Source organism: Dendropsophus ebraccatus, chromosome 2 (assembly GCF_027789765.1).
Source record: "Dendropsophus ebraccatus isolate aDenEbr1 chromosome 2, aDenEbr1.pat, whole genome shotgun sequence".
Classification (NCBI taxonomy): domain Eukaryota; kingdom Metazoa; phylum Chordata; class Amphibia; order Anura; family Hylidae; genus Dendropsophus; species Dendropsophus ebraccatus.
The window spans coordinates 70,075,597-70,095,038 of record NC_091455.1 but is presented as its reverse complement, the minus strand read 5'-3'; the positions used below and the strand labels follow the sequence as shown (position 1 = coordinate 70,095,038).

Sequence of the window (19,442 nt, the reverse complement as noted above, 5' to 3'; positions counted from 1 at the left end):
TGGTGGTGGTGGTGTCATGGTGTGGGGAATATTTTCTTGGCACTCTTTGGGCCCCTTGGTACCAATTGAGCATCGTTGCAACGCCACAGCCTACCTGAGTATTGTTGCTGACCATGTCCATCCCTTTATGACCACAATGTACCCAACATCTGATGGCTACTTTCAGCAGGATAATGCGCCATGTCATAAAGCTAGAATCATCTCAGACTGGTTTCTTGAACATGACAATGAGTTCACTGTACTCAAATGGCCTCCACAGTCACCAGATCTCAATCCAATAGAGCATCTTTGGGATGTGGTGGAACGGGAGATTCGCATCATGGATGTGCAGCCGACAAATCTGCGGCAACTGTGTGATGCCATCATGTCAATATGGACCAAAATCTCTGAGGAAGCTTCCAGCACCTTGTTGTATCTAGGCCACCAAGAATTGAGGCAGTTCTGAAGGCAAAAGGGGGTCCAACCAGTTACTAGCATGGTGTACCTAATAAAGTGGCCGGTGAGTGTATACACACACTATAATAATAATACCGGCACATACTGATTAATACCACTGACTAATAATACCACTGCCACTGACTAATACCACCACACACTAATACCACCATATACTAACATCACCAGCCCCCCCCCTTATAGAAGGGCCCACTCTCTCTCGCCCACATATAGATGCCCCCCTCTCTCCTCCCCCCCTCATAGATGCCCCACCTCTCTCTCCCCTGACATAGATGCCCCCCTCTCTCTCCCCTGACATAGATGCCCCCCTCTCTCTCCCCCCCTTATAGATGCCCCACTCTCTCTCCCCCCCTTATAGATGCCCCCTCTCTCCCCCCCTTATAGATGCCCCCTCTCTCCCCCCTTATAGATGCCCCCTCTCTCTCCCCCACATATAGATGCCCCCCTCTCTCTCCTCCCCCCTTATAGATGCCCCACTCTCTCTCCCCCCTTATAGATGCCCCACTCTCTCTCCCCCTTATAGATGCCCCCTCTCTCTCCCCCCCTTATAGATGCCCCCCTCTCTCTCCCCCCTCATAGATGCCCCACTCTCTCTCCCCCCCTTATAGATGCCCCACTCTCTCCCCCCTTACTCCCCCCCTTATAGATGCCCCCTCTCTCTCCCCCCCTTATATATGCCCCCCCTCTCTCCCCCCATATAGATGCCCCCCCTTATAGAAGGGCCCCCCTCTCTCCACCACATATAGATGTCCCCTTTCATAGATGCCCCCCCCTTATGGAAGGCCCCCCTCTCTCTCCCCCACATATAGATGGCCCCCTCTCTCTCCCTCCCCCCCCCCTCACAGATGCCCCTGCGGGACGCATTGGGCACAGGCAGCGTCTCTGTCACTGCTGCCTGTGCCGGTACATGGAAGGAGAAGAGTGCGGAGGATGGCAGAGCTGCAAGGCGGTGAGGGTGACACTACCCCCACGACCGACCGACAGACACACACACAAACACACACAGACAGACAGACTCACACACACAGACACACACACCTGACCTGACGCAGACCGCTCCCGCTGCCTGGCCGTAGTAGAGCTCCTGCAGCTGTGGCCCTCTGCGCGCTCAGCACGCTCCTGCCACAGCAGCCCGCCTGTCACGCTCGGCCCGCTCCTGACGTGCAATGCAATCCTCCAATGCAATCAACGTGGAGGAGGAGCGTGGGGCCGCTGCGGCCGGCTGTGGTGCACGTTCAACGCGTGCATCACGGCCGGCCGCAGCGGCCCCATGCTCCTCCTCCACGTTGATTGCATTGGAGGATTGCATTGCACGTCAGGAGCGGGCCGAGCGTGACAGGCGGGCTGCTGTGGCAGGAGTGGGCAGAGGGGAGCGGGCCGCAGCGGCGATTTTTTAAAATAATGTGTTTTTTTTTTTTTTGTAGTCCGGGCGGCCCACGGACTGGTAATCCGGCCAGCCCAGGGGCATTTGCCCGGCTGGCCAGATTACCAGTCCGGGCCTGAGTGTAGTCATAACTGCATAACTGCAAGCGCTTGTAGTTAAAGGGGGAATTTGCAGAACCCAGGAGGCCCGCTCACCCTCCTGGTGCTGCAAATGAGGACAGCTCAGGGGGCCCAGTGTATGGCAGGAGCGGGCCCCATAGCAGCCGCAATGGCTGCTACAGTAGTCGTTATGCCCTGGGCACTGTTTCTGGATGAAAGCTGTTATGGTTTTCTAATTTTGGATAAGTCCTTTAAGGCAAAGGAGTTTTTTTTAAGAATTATGCAAGAGAATCAATTATGCCAGTTCAGTTCAGTGATTTGTTGCTTGAGTGATAGTAGTCTGCTGCTATAGAGAAAGTACAGAGCAACTGAGAAGGAGAAAGCATACTACACTGTATTCTTTATTGTGTTCCTATATCTCTACTGTGCCGTGGTGAGGATAAAGCTCTGATCATACAACCATTGTTGTACTCCATATAACAGACACATCAAATAACAGAAACGGACCCCTACAGACCCCAGTCACTTATAATCATGTCTGACAGCTTCCATCCTATTGTCTGTCATTTTGACAGAAAAAAGTGCAGTATGCTATGCTACTCTTCCTATGAAATCTGACAGAACTGCTAACACAGCCAGCCAATGATGATAGTGTGAACACGCCCTATTTTAGCAGTCTAATTAATTTACATAAATATTTGAGCAAAATGTGACAAAAGGTAATGTGATGCATTAGTTATTCTCCATGGAAGGCTACTCCTGCTGATCCTAAAGGGAAGGAATGTCACAGCTTGTTTTGTCTCATGGCCTTTTAACCCACTCCTTGACCGGTCACTCATCACTGCCCTAAGTTCAGTTCTCTCATGGGAGGATCTCAGTGCTCTGTACCATGCAGTGCTAATGGATTTAGAGTTGCCTCATCTTCAGGGCTAAACACAGTTTATATGCTAGTTTACTACACACTATACTAGTATATATGAGATGACTTTGGATATATACTGTTGTATCAGTAGAGTATGTGGAGTACAGTCACTTTGGTTAATATAATTTCTTAAAGTAGTTATCACAAGATTTATAGTTATCAAAGGATAGGTGATAAGTATGATGTCTGACCGCAGGAACACCCACAAATTACAAGGAAGGAGGTCCCTCATCCTACGAGCGAATAGAACAGCAGCATGCATGCTTGGTCACCGCTCTGTTCACTATCCATGGGACTTCTGAAGGTTTTTTTTTTTTAAACATGGGACCTTGTGTGACATCTATCAGAGGTATATGTCATGGAGTTCCCCCGACAGAGTAGGGGCAGGTGAGGGGGTATCAAATTCCCTGTGACTACTGTCCTGATACCATCAGCTGAATAGAGGCAATATCTATGGTGCCTGAATTCCTTTAAATAAAGGTAGAAGAGGGTCTGTTGTTTCCTCCATCAACACATTACAACAGCCCCTCTCTCTCAGAGAATGCAGGCACAGAAAATAGAGTGTATTTTGCTCATGGTTCCAGAGAAAGTAGTCACAGGAAATTTGATCTTCCCTATTATGTAATTGGGCAGCACATTAGGAATTGCTGACAATGCAATTACTTAGGTAGAAGTGACAGATCAACAAAAGCTAAATATCCTCATACAAGACAGAAATGGGAAACTATTTGTCAACTAGACCTCAAAGAATAGTGACATTCCTCAAGAAAAACCCTCGCAGACCAACCTTCAATTGACATTTGCTGTTCTTGCTTGTTTTTTTAGTCTGGGCAGATCTTGTACTTTCAAATTTAGAATTCGGAAATTTAGAATGTGAAAATACATTATGGCTTAAAAACTGGTCCGTGTTACTGAACCTGGCCAGAGATTAAAAAAAGTTTTAAATTAGGTTTAAGTTATACAGCAACTTAAAACATAGCTCTTATGCACAAACTAGGGGATATGTCTGATCGTGGGGGTCCGAACTCTAGAAGACCCTGCAGTCATAGACCGGAAGCCCAAACCATCCTAGCTGACTGAAATAAAGGGTCAGCATGTGCACCATTTATTCACTATTGACGCTGCTGGAGACAGCTGAGTGCTGTACTCGCAACCAGCTTACTAAAAGGTATTACATACAGGTAAACCATGGGTAGGATACGCCCCTCTAAATAAGGCTATTTTAGTGTAGTCGAGAAATGCACCAAAACACTATGCTAATACTGGAGAGGTTTTTCTATATTAATTATTAGTATTAAATACCATATATTCAAACTTTACATGTGCCTAGTTTGGTACTGGGGTATATACAGACAAAATTGGTCTGGCCTATAAGAGCACCAGAGGATGGTCCCGGCATTGAGACAATTAGCCACCACCAGTAACATGCTTGCAAGTCTTATTGGATGATTTACAAATAACCATCCAGATCTTATTGGTATTGATTGATATTTGGCACTGATTAGTCTCGTGTGTAATGACAAAGTAATTAAAAGTGAATATCTACATGTTAGTATAGATGAAAGATTGGCTCTGAGAATCATTTCCTCTGGAGGGCCAATAAGCTCCTATCAGACATGTGACCACACAAATGTGCCCTGTCCGTGATCCCAATTCCATTTCTGTAAAATTACACAGTCGCACCCAGCCCAAAATTAACCAGAAAAGGACTTAGCTGCCAGCTACTGCTGCCAAAGAATGCTTCTAGTCTGCATCGCATAGTGCTCTTTCCAGCTTTGCAAATTGCTCCATTCAACATTTTCTTTCCCCTATCTGTCCAGGCTAAGCTGACTCATCTGTAAATGATAGTTCCAAACATTGACTTTCCCAAACAGGATTGTACAATTTTACATGCAACCTTTCAGCGCTGAGCCCTTAGTGCATCAGTAGTTTAACCCTTTTTCTTTGCTCGCTTTGGCTGAATTTAACTCATATTAATGCACACAATCTTTTTTTTCCCCTGTGGAAAATACCTAGGTTAAACAGGTGACTACCTGTCAGCTCAGTGCTCAATTTCCCTTCATTCCCCGCTCACAGCCTGTGCTATTACATACACAGATAGCGAGAAGCAGGAGGGGCCACCCGAATGGTCCTTAGATTGTTTGGGCTGCCCTTTGAAGTCAGCAGTGGTCTGCTGCTGCCACTCCTATTACACAGAATGAAACACAGCAGACTGACAATGCATACATTGTGATCTTTCAACTTGTGGTATTACACGCAACAATTATCGGTCTGAACAGTTGTTAAACGACCTCAACTGTTCAGGAGGATGATCTGGGAAAAAGTAGCATTCACTTCAAATGTAAGTCTATGGGGTCCGTCTAGGTCACAAACGCAGAGAGGGAAGAGATGTCTTTTTACCATATACAAGATCTATCATTAGGAACTGTTATTTGTACAATTCTCTAATATATAAGGTCAGATTTGGCAGAGGTCACCAAACCTATGCTTGAAGACTTATAGATCTCATCAGAGATAGGTTACTTAACAAATGGATCACTCGTACAATTAAACTCCTGTGGTGGCTTGTCTTCTTTTCTGTGAAGTCATGCAAGAAAATGGATGACTCAGACTGCTACAAAAGGACAGCAACAAAAGTCTTGAGCACTAGATGTGCCGTATCTGGAGCGATGGGTAATTACTTGAGAATTACGGTAACTGCTTTCAGAAATGGAGCTGACGACTCACTGGTGTGTCAGGCCGATGGCATGCAAGCTGGCACACTCATATTATCCACAGTGACATGCAGGTGACTGAAGCATCTTCAAATACATGAAAGGGATCATTGTTGTCCTGTTAGAAAAACTTTCAATGAAAGCAACAATAGTTGCACAGATGGAGAAGGACTGTGGGTTGTGGGGGCATGCAAGTTGGCGCTTGCTTTTTTAACATTAACCCTTTCATAACTTCACAGTCTACAGCTGCCATGCATTTTCGATAACTGTAAGGTGAACAATGTCAGCTGATGCCACTTAATCAGTGGATTCATTCGACCTAATCTAAGGGTAGGTTCACACTAGGTAGGTTCCGACGGATTCCGTAGCTCGTACCCGTTCACGGATGCGCGCCTTTCCGCCAGCTCCATAGACACCATTCTATGGGCGGCCTGATTCCACAATCCATGTGGAATCCGCCCATGCATAGAATGGTGTCTATGGCTTTATAAACATGATTCTGCGCTGCTAATACACAAATAATATTAGACCTTATATTTTTTAGATTTGTCCTATTAGTCTATAGCATCCCACCGATCCGCTGTTCAGCATCCGCCTGCACAGTGAACAGAGCTGGAAGCAGCTGTCTCTTTCACTGTGTAGTGGCCAGACCTGGTTTCTGCAGCTCAGTTCCCATTCACTTGAATAGGAGCTGAGCTGCAGTTATGTGTCGCCACTGCTACACTGTGAGTGGAGCCAACTGTGTGGTGCGGGCTCTGAACACTTGATTGGTGGCACCCTGTTGATCAGTGATTGATGACCTATCCTGTATTTACCTGGGAAAAAACTGTTCAAAGATTAGTTTCCCTTAAAAATAAAAATATTACCTAAAAATGGCCTTATTTATTCATCTAGCAGTTGTTGTAACCCAGCTTTTTAAAATTCCTGAATGCCTAATTGGGTAGCATGAGTGGGAGTGTATCATTGCATGACCCCCAGTGACACCGCATGTCAGAGCTGTGGAAGCAACACTAGTTGTCACTTGTCTTTCCCAGATACATTGCTCAGTAAATACTACAGTCAATCAAGTTTATTTCTGCGTGAGGCCAGTGGTTGGTGTGTGTGTGGGGGGGGGGGGGGAGGGGGAGAGTAGATAAGGTTTGTTTTTTATATATACTGGTTCAATCATCGGACCAAATTTAAAAACAGAAGAATTCCGAAAACCCCATTTAACAACTTAACAACTCCATAAATTACATCTTATTGTAAAAGGAAGCTAGAAAATGAAATAACTATGTTACCTACTGTAATTATCATTTACAGAATCCTACAAATTCTTTAATGAATATTTTAGCTGTATTCCCTAAGCCGCAACAAGCAGTTTTTTTGTCCTTCACATTTTTGTAACCTTATTCATGTGCAGCACGCATACATTAATAAAAGTACAATACAGTATATATATATATATATATATATATATATATACTGTATATATAAGTACAATACAGAATGTATAAATATAAATATATATATATATATATATATATATATATATATTTCAGTAGAATTGTTCATTGCAAACTGAATTTTCTATTAGACGTCTGTAGTAAACAACGTTCAATGTCAGAAGGCTTTTACTATATCAACAAGTAACTCCATGTCCATTGTGGCACAAAATACATTGCATTTCTTTGTTATAACTTTGTGTTATTGATAAAATGTGGTATTGTCTAAATAAAGAATCAACCCTGGGCAGGAGATCAAAGGATTCTAGTCAACCATAGATGAAATACTGAGCAGAGCAACCAACCAGCATGTACAATATGTATAAACATGTAACTGAATGAAATACAAAGTACCAAATAAACACTGCGACAATCTGTGTAGTCTTACGTGGGCAGAAATCTAAGAACAGGCAGTGTTGGACTGAGGTTCCTTGAGTCCATTAAAGGGGCTCATTTCTTCTGTACAGAACATATGCCACAGAACAAAAGTCAACATTTGCATCATAAACTTTTTTGGACCATTGCACACAACAATAATGGTAAGGGCCAGTTGGAATTCCGCTGCGGAACTCTCCACCGCAGAATCCCACCTGCCTCAGTGTGACACTGTTTTTCTATGGGAGGGCTCGCACAAGTGGCGTAGCTAGAAATGACTGGGCCCCATAGCAAGCTTTTGATTGCCCCCCCCCCCCTTCCTGACTGACCACTAAGCCGTCAAGTCTAGTCAAAGCAAAACTGCAAGCATTCATCAGAAGCAATTGCAGTTAAAGGGACTGAGATTGCAGAACCTGAGAGCCTTGCTTGGCCACCTGGTGCTGCAAATGATGACAGCTCGGGGGGCCCAGTCTATTGCAAGAGCGGGCAACGAAGCCCCCTGATGCGTTAGGCCCCATGGCTGCTACAGTGGTAGTTGCGCCCCAGCTTGCACGTCTCTGCTCTCCATGGCTGTCCGCTCAAAGAATTGACATGTCAATTCTTTGAGCGGACAGCCCGGATAGCAGAGGCGGGCGAGCCCTCCCATAGAGAAACGGGCCCCTGCATTATTGATAGTGCATGCAGAGATTTTCTTTTCTAGGCTATGTTCCCACACAGTATTTTGCTCAGTATTTTTCAACCAAAACCAGGAGTGGATTGCAAACACAGAAAGGCTATGTTCACACACTGTTGAAATTTAGTGAAAGGTTGCCATTTAATGGCAAATAACGACCGTAATTTCAAAACAATGTCAGTTGTTTTAAAATAACAGCAATTATTTGCCTCACATTTTACCATTACTGTTAATTATAGAAAATAATATAGATAGATATTTGTATATATAAATTAAAAGGTCATAAACATTCATGCAGCTGACAACATTTTGTTCTCCTAGTTAAGTCTCTGCTGATGATCAGTAGGAAACATTCTCCAGTTTATGACACCTTGGCAGTAGAAAAGTTTATCTCAGTGACCCATGATGGTGACTTTGGTTAAGCATGGATCTCAATGTTTGCTGAGAAAGTCCATGTAGTCATATTGACAAGCGAAAATCTTTTTCTTTCAAATCAACTGATATCAGAAAGTTATATTGTTTTGTAATTTACTTCTATTTAAAAGTCTTCCCATACTTATTAGCTGCTGTATGTCATGCAGGAAATGTTTTTTTATTTTCAGTCTGACTCACTGCTCTCTGCTGACACTTGTGGCCGAGACAGGAACTCTGTCTTGGTTTTCTATGAATCCACATAGAAAACCTCTCCTACTCAAGACAGTTCCTGTCTCGGCCAGAGATGTCAGCAGAGAGCACTGTGTCAGCCTGAAAATAAAAAAAACATTTCCTGCATGACATACAACAGCTGATAAGTATGGGAGGACTTGAGATTCTTTAATAGAAGTAAATTACAAATGTATATAACTTTATGACACCAGTTGATTTTAAAGAAAAAGATTTTCGCTGGACAACCCCTTTAAAGTTTTATACACATGTACAATTCTACATCAGAGGCCACATGTGTGCTCTGCACCTTTATTGACCTGACTGGTCTGCATAACTGTAGCTTTATTGCTTCTATAGAACTCCAGCACTTTGGCTCATGTTACAGTAAAGCATGTACATTCTCTCTACCTATGTTCCCACGCACATTCAAAGAAACAGATTTATCTGTGAGTGACAGACCTGACTTATCAAAAGAGGAATGCAAACAGAGGACAGGATGCGGAGCGCTGCAGACAGTTGTGGTGTCACCTTTTGTGATACTGATAAATGTTTTCGTTTGCATAATGTAACCTAAGCTACAAGTCAATTGCTGCGCAGAAGGGGATCTATAGCTAATACACTGCATAGCACATCCTGCAATGTTTATTTTGTAGAGAATTTTGTTTGTATAAAATCGAGCAGGTTCAGACATGAATCACAAATATCTGATCCACTTTCCGTAACCTGCAAAACTTTCTGTTTATATTGTAATAGTATGCTATGACCTGTACAGACCATGCCACATAGCTCTTCTGCATGTAAAATAACAATAAAGATGGTTTACACTGTAAATATTTAACCAGTCGTCTTTTACTTATATGGAAGCATTTTTTCAGCAGCCATTTTCACCTGTATGTATTTGTGTCACGTGTTATAACAATGACATCAGCAAATGGCAATTATGCTTCTGGTTTCCTATACACTAAAAGATTGCCCTCTGGGCATGCAGTCTGACGTCTCTGCTAACATGTACTGTACATGACAAGTTACAAATAGTGCCGTATAGAAAAATAAAAAGCAAACAGGCTAGAAATGCAATGTTTCAGATATGGGAATTCTAGTTACATTACATCAGTTAGGATTTTTTGTATTGTTTTTTAAGGTTATGGTTAAACAGTGCAGATATGTTGCTGCTGATTTTCTGCACAGTGGAAAATCCATTATGGGGCTGTGTATTGCACACAGCTGTCAAAGGGCACCCACATGAGTGTATGTACCGCACCTCTGTATGCCTCCAATGTCTTGTACAATGTCCATTGTTTTTTTTGCGCTGCATTTCTGTTTTTTGTTGCCTTTTGTTACACTTAGCACTTACCCATAAGTTATGGGAAGTTTATAAATGCTAATACATGCATTCATAAAAGCAAAATTGCATATAAATTGCTTTTAAAGTTCTGTGATTTTGTTTTTAGCAAATTGTTGAGATGATAATGGACTGTGCTATGTGTGCTATATGAATAATTTTCCATTTATCTCTTTATTAAAGGTTGCGCAGGCTGACCCGGTCAAACAGTGTTACTGCTGCTGTGCAAGCAGATTTGGACCTCAGGGAGCACTTTGAATGTCCAGTGGAGCTGGCTGACCAGGAGTTTCAATATAGTCGGCCACTGACCAAACAGTATTCAAGAGATGCATGTACCTCCACAGTCAGCATCCAGGGCTCAGGCAACCATTACCATGCCTGTGCAGTGGAGGAGGACTTTGATGCTGATTTTGACCCTTCCATACTACCTCCTCCAGACCCTTGGATTGACTCTATTACAGAGGATCCACTGGAAGCAGTTCACAGATCAGTTTGTCATAGAGATGGACATTGGTTTTTAAAGCTTCTTCAAGCAGAAAAAGATAGAATGGAAGGTTGGTGCCAACAAATGGAAAGAGAAGAACAGGAAAATGATCTGCCTGATCCTAGTAAGTACTTTATAAGGCCTACCATATTTGTTTATGTTGTCAGCCATTCTTTACTGCATAGCACATGGATGCACATTACCATTGACTTTAACTTTTTATGTGAAATGATGAAAGAGAGATATATTTCCAAAAGGTGCAAAACCATAATTTAAATAGTAAGCAAATGTTTCCATGTGAGTATGGAAAGTACCTACTGGGTAGAAAGTACTTTGCAGTACAACTATGTGTTTTTACATTTGACTTTGAAGTTTAGAACTGTCATTCATTCCTAAAAATAAGATCAGTTTTTCCTTCCCTTTTCCATGAGTTCATATATGTGTAAACCTATTGTTGTAGGAAGCTTGTACATCTTGTTTTTTCCCCTTCTTACTAGTCACTCTCTGATCATTCAAGGGAATCTGCTTGGGGATGTTGCAAAGAGATGCATGACTATTATAGCAGTCCATTGTGTTGATTTTCTATCAAATATGTATTACTGTTATGATAATTAGCCTGTTTGGTGCATTGGGGTGGTCCTTTACCTCTCAGTGCAGCAAAATGGCGGCCTGTCCACTCCTTTCGTGATGCCCCCTAATGAATACTGAGCTGTCCCTCTGCAGTGATGGCTGAGGGGGCTTTGCTAGAGGAATTAGCAGGGGGGGGGGGCTTTTCATAGAGATAAAGAACCACCTCAAGCACCAAATTGTTTGATTAGCATAACAGTAAAAAGAAAATTCATAGAAATTGCACCACAATAGTAACTGTCCAAGGCCTCCTATTAGAATCTATCAGCGGGTTAGGATTCCCTATTTTAAAGATTTTCTTTAAACAGGTTATGAGATGAAGGAGAAAAAAATGCATGCTTAAAGGGGTTATCCAGCATTACAAAAACATTACCACGTTTACCATCTGGAGACAAGAGTGGTGCAAAAGTGGCCAAGTGGATAACCCCTTTAAATCCAGAAACAACACCACTTTTCTTCAAGAGCTGCATCTAGTTTGCACCTTGGCCCAATTTATATTTGTTACAATTCTATGCATGGTGCTAAACCTGCAGGTTTCAATATTTGAGGCACAATCCATCTTGCATATGTAAGGAGTAGTGAACTTTCTTGGTTAGTTTTGTTCCCTCTTTCTCCTCCCTCTTTGCCACTCATAGACACATTGGGGGAGATTTATCAAACTGGTGTGAAGTAGAATTGTCCCTAGCAACCAATCAGATAAAAAATTTTATTTTCCAAGGAATCTGTGAGGAATAAAAGGTGGAATCTGATTGGTTGCTAGGGGCAACTAAGAAAATTCTACTTTACACCAGTTTGATAAATCTCTCCTATAGTTTTTTAAGTGTATTTTGAGGCATAAAGTGTTTATTTTATGTTCATGTTAATTAATTGAATTTTCTTATAGCTATAAATACGCCAGGTGTAACAATAAGTGTGGGCTTCTTGTCTTGGCCTCTCATCTCCTAAAAACATAATTGGGAACATTTATGAAGACCAGTACTCGTACACCGATCTTAAATTAGGCCCCGTCCACAATAGCTCCACCGGATTCACTAAGAGGTGCACACCAATTAGTGAAACCGGCCTAACCCGTGCCAGCCATAAGGTGGGCACAGTAATCTTCTTCTGCTCCTGAGCAGGTGTAGATTTCTGCCATGATTTACGCCTTCGAGCATGCATGGTAAATCAGGTGGGGAGGAAGCCATGCTTTCTTCCCGCCTTGCCCCCTCTCCACATTTTCCACCCATTGGGCGTGTGGGGGATACACCAGGGGCGCAACAATAGTAAATGCCCCCCAATGTCCAGTGTTTTTGATGCTTCTTTTTTTTATCAATCAACACTCTTGCCAGAAAAAAACTTAAGACAGGCATCTAAAGACTAGTAACACAGGCTTTATTTTGTAGCCTCAAAATACACAGCATGAGCACAACCGAAGTTTATCTGTCAAATAATCACCAGTATAGTAACCATTACTTAAAATAAGGCTATAGAAGGAGAGGCTTCCTTTACAGAGCCCAGGAAATGATTTTTTGTTTTTGTGTATCTATAGCTCACCTGATATTCCCAATACTCCCACTAGTGACTAGTACTATATTTGCACTCTCATTGTGTCACTGCTCATTGACTGTAATGACTACACAACTTCTACGACTGACCACAAGGAAAATGTGTTCATTCTTAAAAAAGCACTTGTAAAAAACTGTTCGTACAATTGCTTCTATAGAAAAGTATATTGTGGTAGCACACAAATGTAATGGTTGGGTCATATTGTGGTTTGAAATAACAACATCTAGAATCCTCGGTTCATTGACCTGTATATCTCCACATGTAAGACAGGTTTTAAATATCTAGCAGTTCAAGTTTTACATAACAAAAAAAATACACACCTAAAAAGACAACAAATGTGGAGACTTTGCACAGAGCCTATTGATCATGCGTGTCCTGATGCTTTCATCACTAATGAAATTTCCTGCCGCCAGACTTTTATTGTAGCACTGACCATCCCAACCTGGACAAATACAGCTCTCCTACCATGAAAAGACTTTACACTCTGTCAGAAGCTGACACTTCATCTCCACATGTCTCCCACAAGCCTCCTTCCCCCTGTTACCTTCCTTCTGCCCTGATCATTATCATTGCCCTCTGACACCATTGGCTGTTTCCTACTAATGGAATTCCGTTCTGCTTGTCCTACATTACTCCAGCACCATCTGTCAACTGGAGCCTTACATCCTAGATAACTAGCTCTGGTCTGAACTCCTGCCATGTCAACACTTATTTACACCTACCACCACTTCTTTGAAATTTTTAATGTTGCACTTGCTGTTCCTTGATGTTATAAAGCACTGTATTAGAAGCTTTTATCCTTTAAAATTATTATTTTTTTTGTTGCTTTTATTTCTTTTATGTTATGTATGAAGCCGCACTGATTTTGTATCATTGCCTATTTATATCTCGATACCATCATAGTCATCATAGGGTCATTCTAGTTAACATCTAGGCATTGGTGTATACACATACACATATATAATCTATTCTATATGGTGATTTGACATACATAAAACATGATGGTGGGGCTGTGGGATTTAGTGTTTATGTTATGCTTTGTGTCAGGATGGGTGTCTGGATGTAACTGGATACATATGTAAGCAATCTGTCTTTCAAACCACTATGACGTTTTCACATAGCTAGAAGACATTTACTCCCCATTGTTAGCAGTAACTTTTTTCCATGCCTGTTATACTACAGAAGTTAAAGAATTAAATACAAAAAGGGCATTTGCTGAAAACATGTGGTCTGACCACTCAGGAACCTGTGCAGTATAAGCATTAGTTATCATATTTAAGCTACAAGATATGTTACCTCTTCCCACTGGGTGGTCCCCCAGGAAAGGCTTTTACTAAGGCTAAGAGTATACACTAGAGTTATACAGGATAACTTGCTGCTGTGGCTTCCAGACAATGATAAAGAAGCTGCATGTGAAGAAGCCCTTCGCTCTTTTGGGTTTTCTTTTCTGAGATTTCAGAACTTTTCTCTCTAGGGGCATAAAATGTAAGAATAAAAAACTTTGTAATATACTTTATCAATACTGCTTCATTTCCTCAGCACCAGTGCTGACTAGTCGCTGTTCTCTCTGCTCCAAATGTATGTGAGGATGTAATGGTGCGTTTACACGAAACGATAATTGGCCCGATCGTACGATTAACGATGTCGGAGTAACGGTTTTTTTTCATAACGATCAGCGTTTAGACGGTTCGATATATCGTACATAAAATCGTTTTGCGATCGTGTTGCGATCGCTTAAGCCTATCTCGCACATTGGTTAAATCGGCGAACGACTGTTCACACGGAACGATCTGCGAATTTTTTGCGAACGACGAACGACGATTTGATAACATGTTGAAAGATCAAAATGAACGATTTCTCGTTCGTCGTTTGATCGTTCGCTGCGTTTACACGTACGATTATCGTTCGAATTCGATCAGTATCGCGCAAATTCGCATGATAATCGTTACGTGTAAACGCACCTTAACAAGATATCATTATGAGCAGAGACTGACAGAACAGCAGGCAGCCAGGTCAGGTAAAAAAAAAAACAGTACTGATAAATTTAGTATATTATAAAGTTTTTTTCTCTTTACATTTTAAGTACTATATGTGCTGCTGATATTTATAAAAGAAACTTGGAACTGGCTATATATTAGTCAGCCAGGAGTTCGAGCAGTGTCTTTCAAAAGGCGGAAACACTTGCAGACTGTCTTCACACCCAGAAGTTGTGTTTGGAAAATTGTCCCTGCAGTTTTGGCACCCAATCTAAGGCCAGGTTCACACAGCGTAAGACACCGGCCATTCTGTGACCCGGCCTTGTTAGTGAAGATCCTCCCGGCTGGGATGGAGCGCACCTGTGTGTGCCTGCATCCCAGTATACCATTGCACACAATGGCCGGAGCCTGGCTTTGGCTCAAAAGCTGCAGTGGTAGTTCTCCTAACAAAAACAACAGACTCACCACAGAATAGAAGCCTGGACAGAACGCGACTGTTTTTCTGCTCTCTTTATGGGTCATATTGCCACTGCAGTATAGTGTTAGTCTGACATTAGTGACTGTCACTACCACTTAGATCACTAGAAAAATTATAAGTGGGCTTAAATGGCCACTGTCATAAAAGGGACACGTCCAATCTTTTGATCAGTCAGGGTCTCATGTGTTCAATGCTCTCTACCCACTCCTTGTTGAGAACACATGCACACTTAGCCAAGCTGAGTATACAAGTGTAGGGGGGTCAGGAAAGATAGGTAATAGCTAGATAAACGTTCAGCAAACAGCTATCCTATGTGTATGGCCAGCCTTTATATATACCATTCACTTTGAATCCACTACTGGCTTTGTCCCACAACTCTCATCAAAAGCTGCAGCAAAAATATTTACAAAAATATTCAAAAATACATCACAGTTGCAATAAAAGGCTATCCCTAATTCCAAAAGGTATCCATTTTTCACAGGACAGGGGGTAACAGGTCTGACCTCTTAGATCAAGAATTGAGGTAAATTACAATTTTAATGAACTGAGCGACATACAATAAGTAAAAAGAGGCAAAATAATACATAATATATGGTCCAATTTGTAGAGCAGAAAACAGCACAGAAAGTCTGGTGCCGATCTCATAACGAGAACCTAAGATTTGCAGATTTCTCCATGTACTTGGAAAGCAAATCCTAACATGACAGTTCTGATCAGCACATGGTAGGAGGCAGAGATTACTATGACAGTTACTGAATGGCCCCCATCCCCTTTCTAACATGTCCTAGACCCCCACACTGGGTTACACACCAGTCTTATACCATGTGCATATTCTGCAGATACCGTCATGTTTCAGGAGTTAACACAACTTTGTAGACAGCGTTGGCCTTGATTATATTTTTTAGTACTAACCCATGTTTGCCACAGATGTTGTATTTAAGTTCTATACAATAAAACCCCCCAGCTACCCCGCTTCTACAGCTAATCAGCTCGTGTAGTTTTACTAGAGGGTCCCGCTACAGAAAATCTGCATTGTATTGAATCTATTTTCCTTGAACTGCTGCAGCTAACATGAAGCCTGGCCACTCCCATTAAAATGATCCAGGCCTTTGTAGGACAAAGCAGCCCTTGTGTGAAACAGCTGCTTCATGGAGCTAGCTCATTACAACTTGACAACAGCCTGTAACACTGCAGGGATCTGTGTGCCATTATCTCACTGGCAGCTAAACTGCTTGATAAACTCAATAGCTAGTATTTTAGCCTAGAAACACAAATGGTACGTGTACAAGTCATATGCACCCACATGTACAAGAGATGCCCGCGTATATTTATGGGCTACAAATATTTCATTGATGAGAAATAGAATAGTGAGCACTGACAAATCTGTTGGCGCTAAACAAATAAATATTATTATTATAAATATAATATATAAGAATATGTGGCTATTATTATTATTATTATTATTATTATTATTATTATTTTTAAAAGCATTCCTGACTCCAGAGCGCTGTGTACATGGGCGTTAACATACAAATCATAATGTAAAATCGAGAATAGACGACAAACATTAAGTAATTGACTGACTATTACATAGGGAGAGAGGACCTTGCCCATGAGCGCTTACAATCTACAAGGTTACTAGTATGTTTGGCCACTTAATTTTGAAGTACACAAGTCTTTTAGAATGTAGACACCAATAAGAAACAACTGGGGATTCATATAGAAAGTTACTGACCGCCCGAGTGTTAGACGTCAGAAGATGAGGTGCTCACCTTCCTTTACTTGGAGACTGAAGAGCCTTCTGTCTGTCTTGAAAGCACAGCAGTCAGTTCAGACTTGCAAAGATAAAAGCATTCTTGACATTATTAGCTTCCTAGTAACAGCACAGCGAGGCAGATTTACTGACAATGCTTAACCAGATACCATTCCATTTCTGTGGTTATCCTCTGCAGTTAACAAAGTAAGGAATCAATTATGTCCTTCTTTAATCTAATTACTTTTATAGTAGAAGGAATGGGGTTCTAAGTAAGTCTACAGGTGCACGTTTCTTTATGGTGCAGACTTGTGAACACATACAATAGTAAAGATTCCACAGCATAAAAGTAAACTAGAGGATGCTGTTTGCTGATCCTATTTCATTCTTGTTGCATACTGTATATAGCACCAACCTAGTTTGCAATACTATACAAAAATTGACATTGTTTATATCAGTATGTTTTTAAATTACATGAAATTATATAGAATATTCTTTATCAAACCACATTGTATAAATATAATATTTATATACTTTATACAGTTGCACAGCAAAGTCCCTTATTCACAATACTAATGACCTTGTTTCAAATATTCACATAAAATAGGGCAGCTTCCTAAGATGGCAAGGAGTCTATCAGTATGCTTTTGGAGAGTGAGAGGAAACCCATGCAAACATGGGTAAAACAAATATACAAATGTTGTCTTTGTTAGGATTTAAGCCCAGGATTGCCAGGCTGCAACCCTATATGTGTGTGGAATAGTATTCATTTAGGATATAGTACTATATTAGCCCCTTTACTCTACAACCACTTTTGGTGTTAAGGACCAAGCCCTATTTTACAAATCTGACCGGTCTCGTCTTATATACTAATAAGTTTGTGAAATTTAAACCTATCCAAGTGATTCTGTTTTCTCGTGACAAAATATACTTCAAGTTGGCCAATACTTTTTAGGCTGGGTTCACACTACGTATATTTCAGTCAGTATTGTGGTCCTCATATTGCAACCAAAACCAGGAGTGGATTAAAAACACAGAAAGGCTCTGTTCACACAATGTTGAAATTGAGTGGATGGCCGTCATTTAATGGCAAATATTTGCTGTTATTTTAAAACAACGGCTGTTATACTGAAATAATGGCAGTTACTTACTGTTATATGGCGGCCATCCACTCAATTTCAACATTGTGTGAACAGATCCTTTCTGTTTTTTGGTTGCAATATGAGGACCACAATACTGACTGAAATACATACGTAGTGTGAACCCAGCCTCAATGTGAAAAACTCTAAAATGTCCTAAAAAAATAGCATTTTTCCAGATTTAAAAATTCTATGCTTGTAACAACACAAATTCACATTTACTATATGTATAATCTATGTCGGCATTATTTGCTAAAGGTCCTTTTACGTTTTAGGATGTTAAACGGCTCAGAAGTTCAGCAGCAAATTTTTAAAATTGTATGTACAGTAACAGGAGCAAAGATCATATACACTTAGGGCCCTATTAAGCGGAGTGATAATCTGGCCAATCAGGGTCATTTATTGTAACAGATTATTGCTCCGTGTAATAAAGACAAGAATCAGCTGAAGAAACGATCATCGGCTGATCGTTATCTTTTAACTTGTTTATACATCATCAGTAATAGTAATGCTACGTTTACACGGAATGATAATTCACCCGATTGTACGATTAACGATGAGTAACATTCATAATGATGAGCGCTTAGACGGTACAATATATTGTACGGAAATTCGTTTTGCCATCGCTTAAAGCCTATCTCACACATTGGTTAAATCGGCGAACGACTGTTCACATGGAACGCTCTGCGAATTTTTTGCGAACGATCAACGACAATTTGAGAACCTGTTGAAAGATCAATCGTTGATCGTTCGCTGCGTTTACACGTACGAATATCGTTCAAATTCGACCGTTATGGTGCGAATTCGCACGATAATCGTTCTGTGTAAACGCAGCATTATAGTAATGCATAGCAGATGGCTGATGCTAGGGTAAAGAAAAAAATAAAGATTATACTTACCTGACCACACTCCTTGGTGTCCTGCTGCCTTGTTTCTGTGTTCTCTGCTCACCGCTGCTGCCTCCAGCACTTCTGCACATTGTTCCATCTGTCCCAGTGTTTGGCTAGGGGCCTCTCACTTCAGAGACAGGATCAGAAGTCCCCAAGGTGGCTGTGGTGAGCAGGAACACAGGAAAAAAGCTGGAGGACACTGATGGGGCCCGAACAGGCCTAAGGAAGGACTGCACAGACATCACTAACAAAGTCCATGTAGACATTGTTGCATGATAATTGAACTGTGTATGGGCTCGGTAAGCGCCCTTACAGTGCAATGTCGGGTCATGTAATATGGCCCTAACAGTGGCAACAATCAGTTACACTAACAGGAATGACGATTAGGTATACTAAATGGAGCGAAGATCAGGTAAAGCAACAGAGCACAGGGATGACTATAAGGTAGAGCTAGGGG

At 41.6% G+C, this 19,442-nt stretch overlaps 1 protein-coding gene across 3 annotated transcripts in view; it reads left to right on the top strand.

Annotated features, from left to right (window-relative positions):
• Positions 1-19,442, top strand: part of DLGAP1 (DLG associated protein 1) — a 172,098-nt gene that overhangs the window by 133,564 nt on the left and 19,092 nt on the right. For all 3 annotated transcript variants that reach the window (XM_069957736.1, XM_069957738.1, XM_069957737.1), the window contains exon 7: positions 10,277-10,701. In XM_069957736.1, the coding sequence (XP_069813837.1) occupies positions 10,277-10,701 (425 nt within the window). The remainder of the gene's footprint in view (positions 1-10,276; positions 10,702-19,442) is intronic.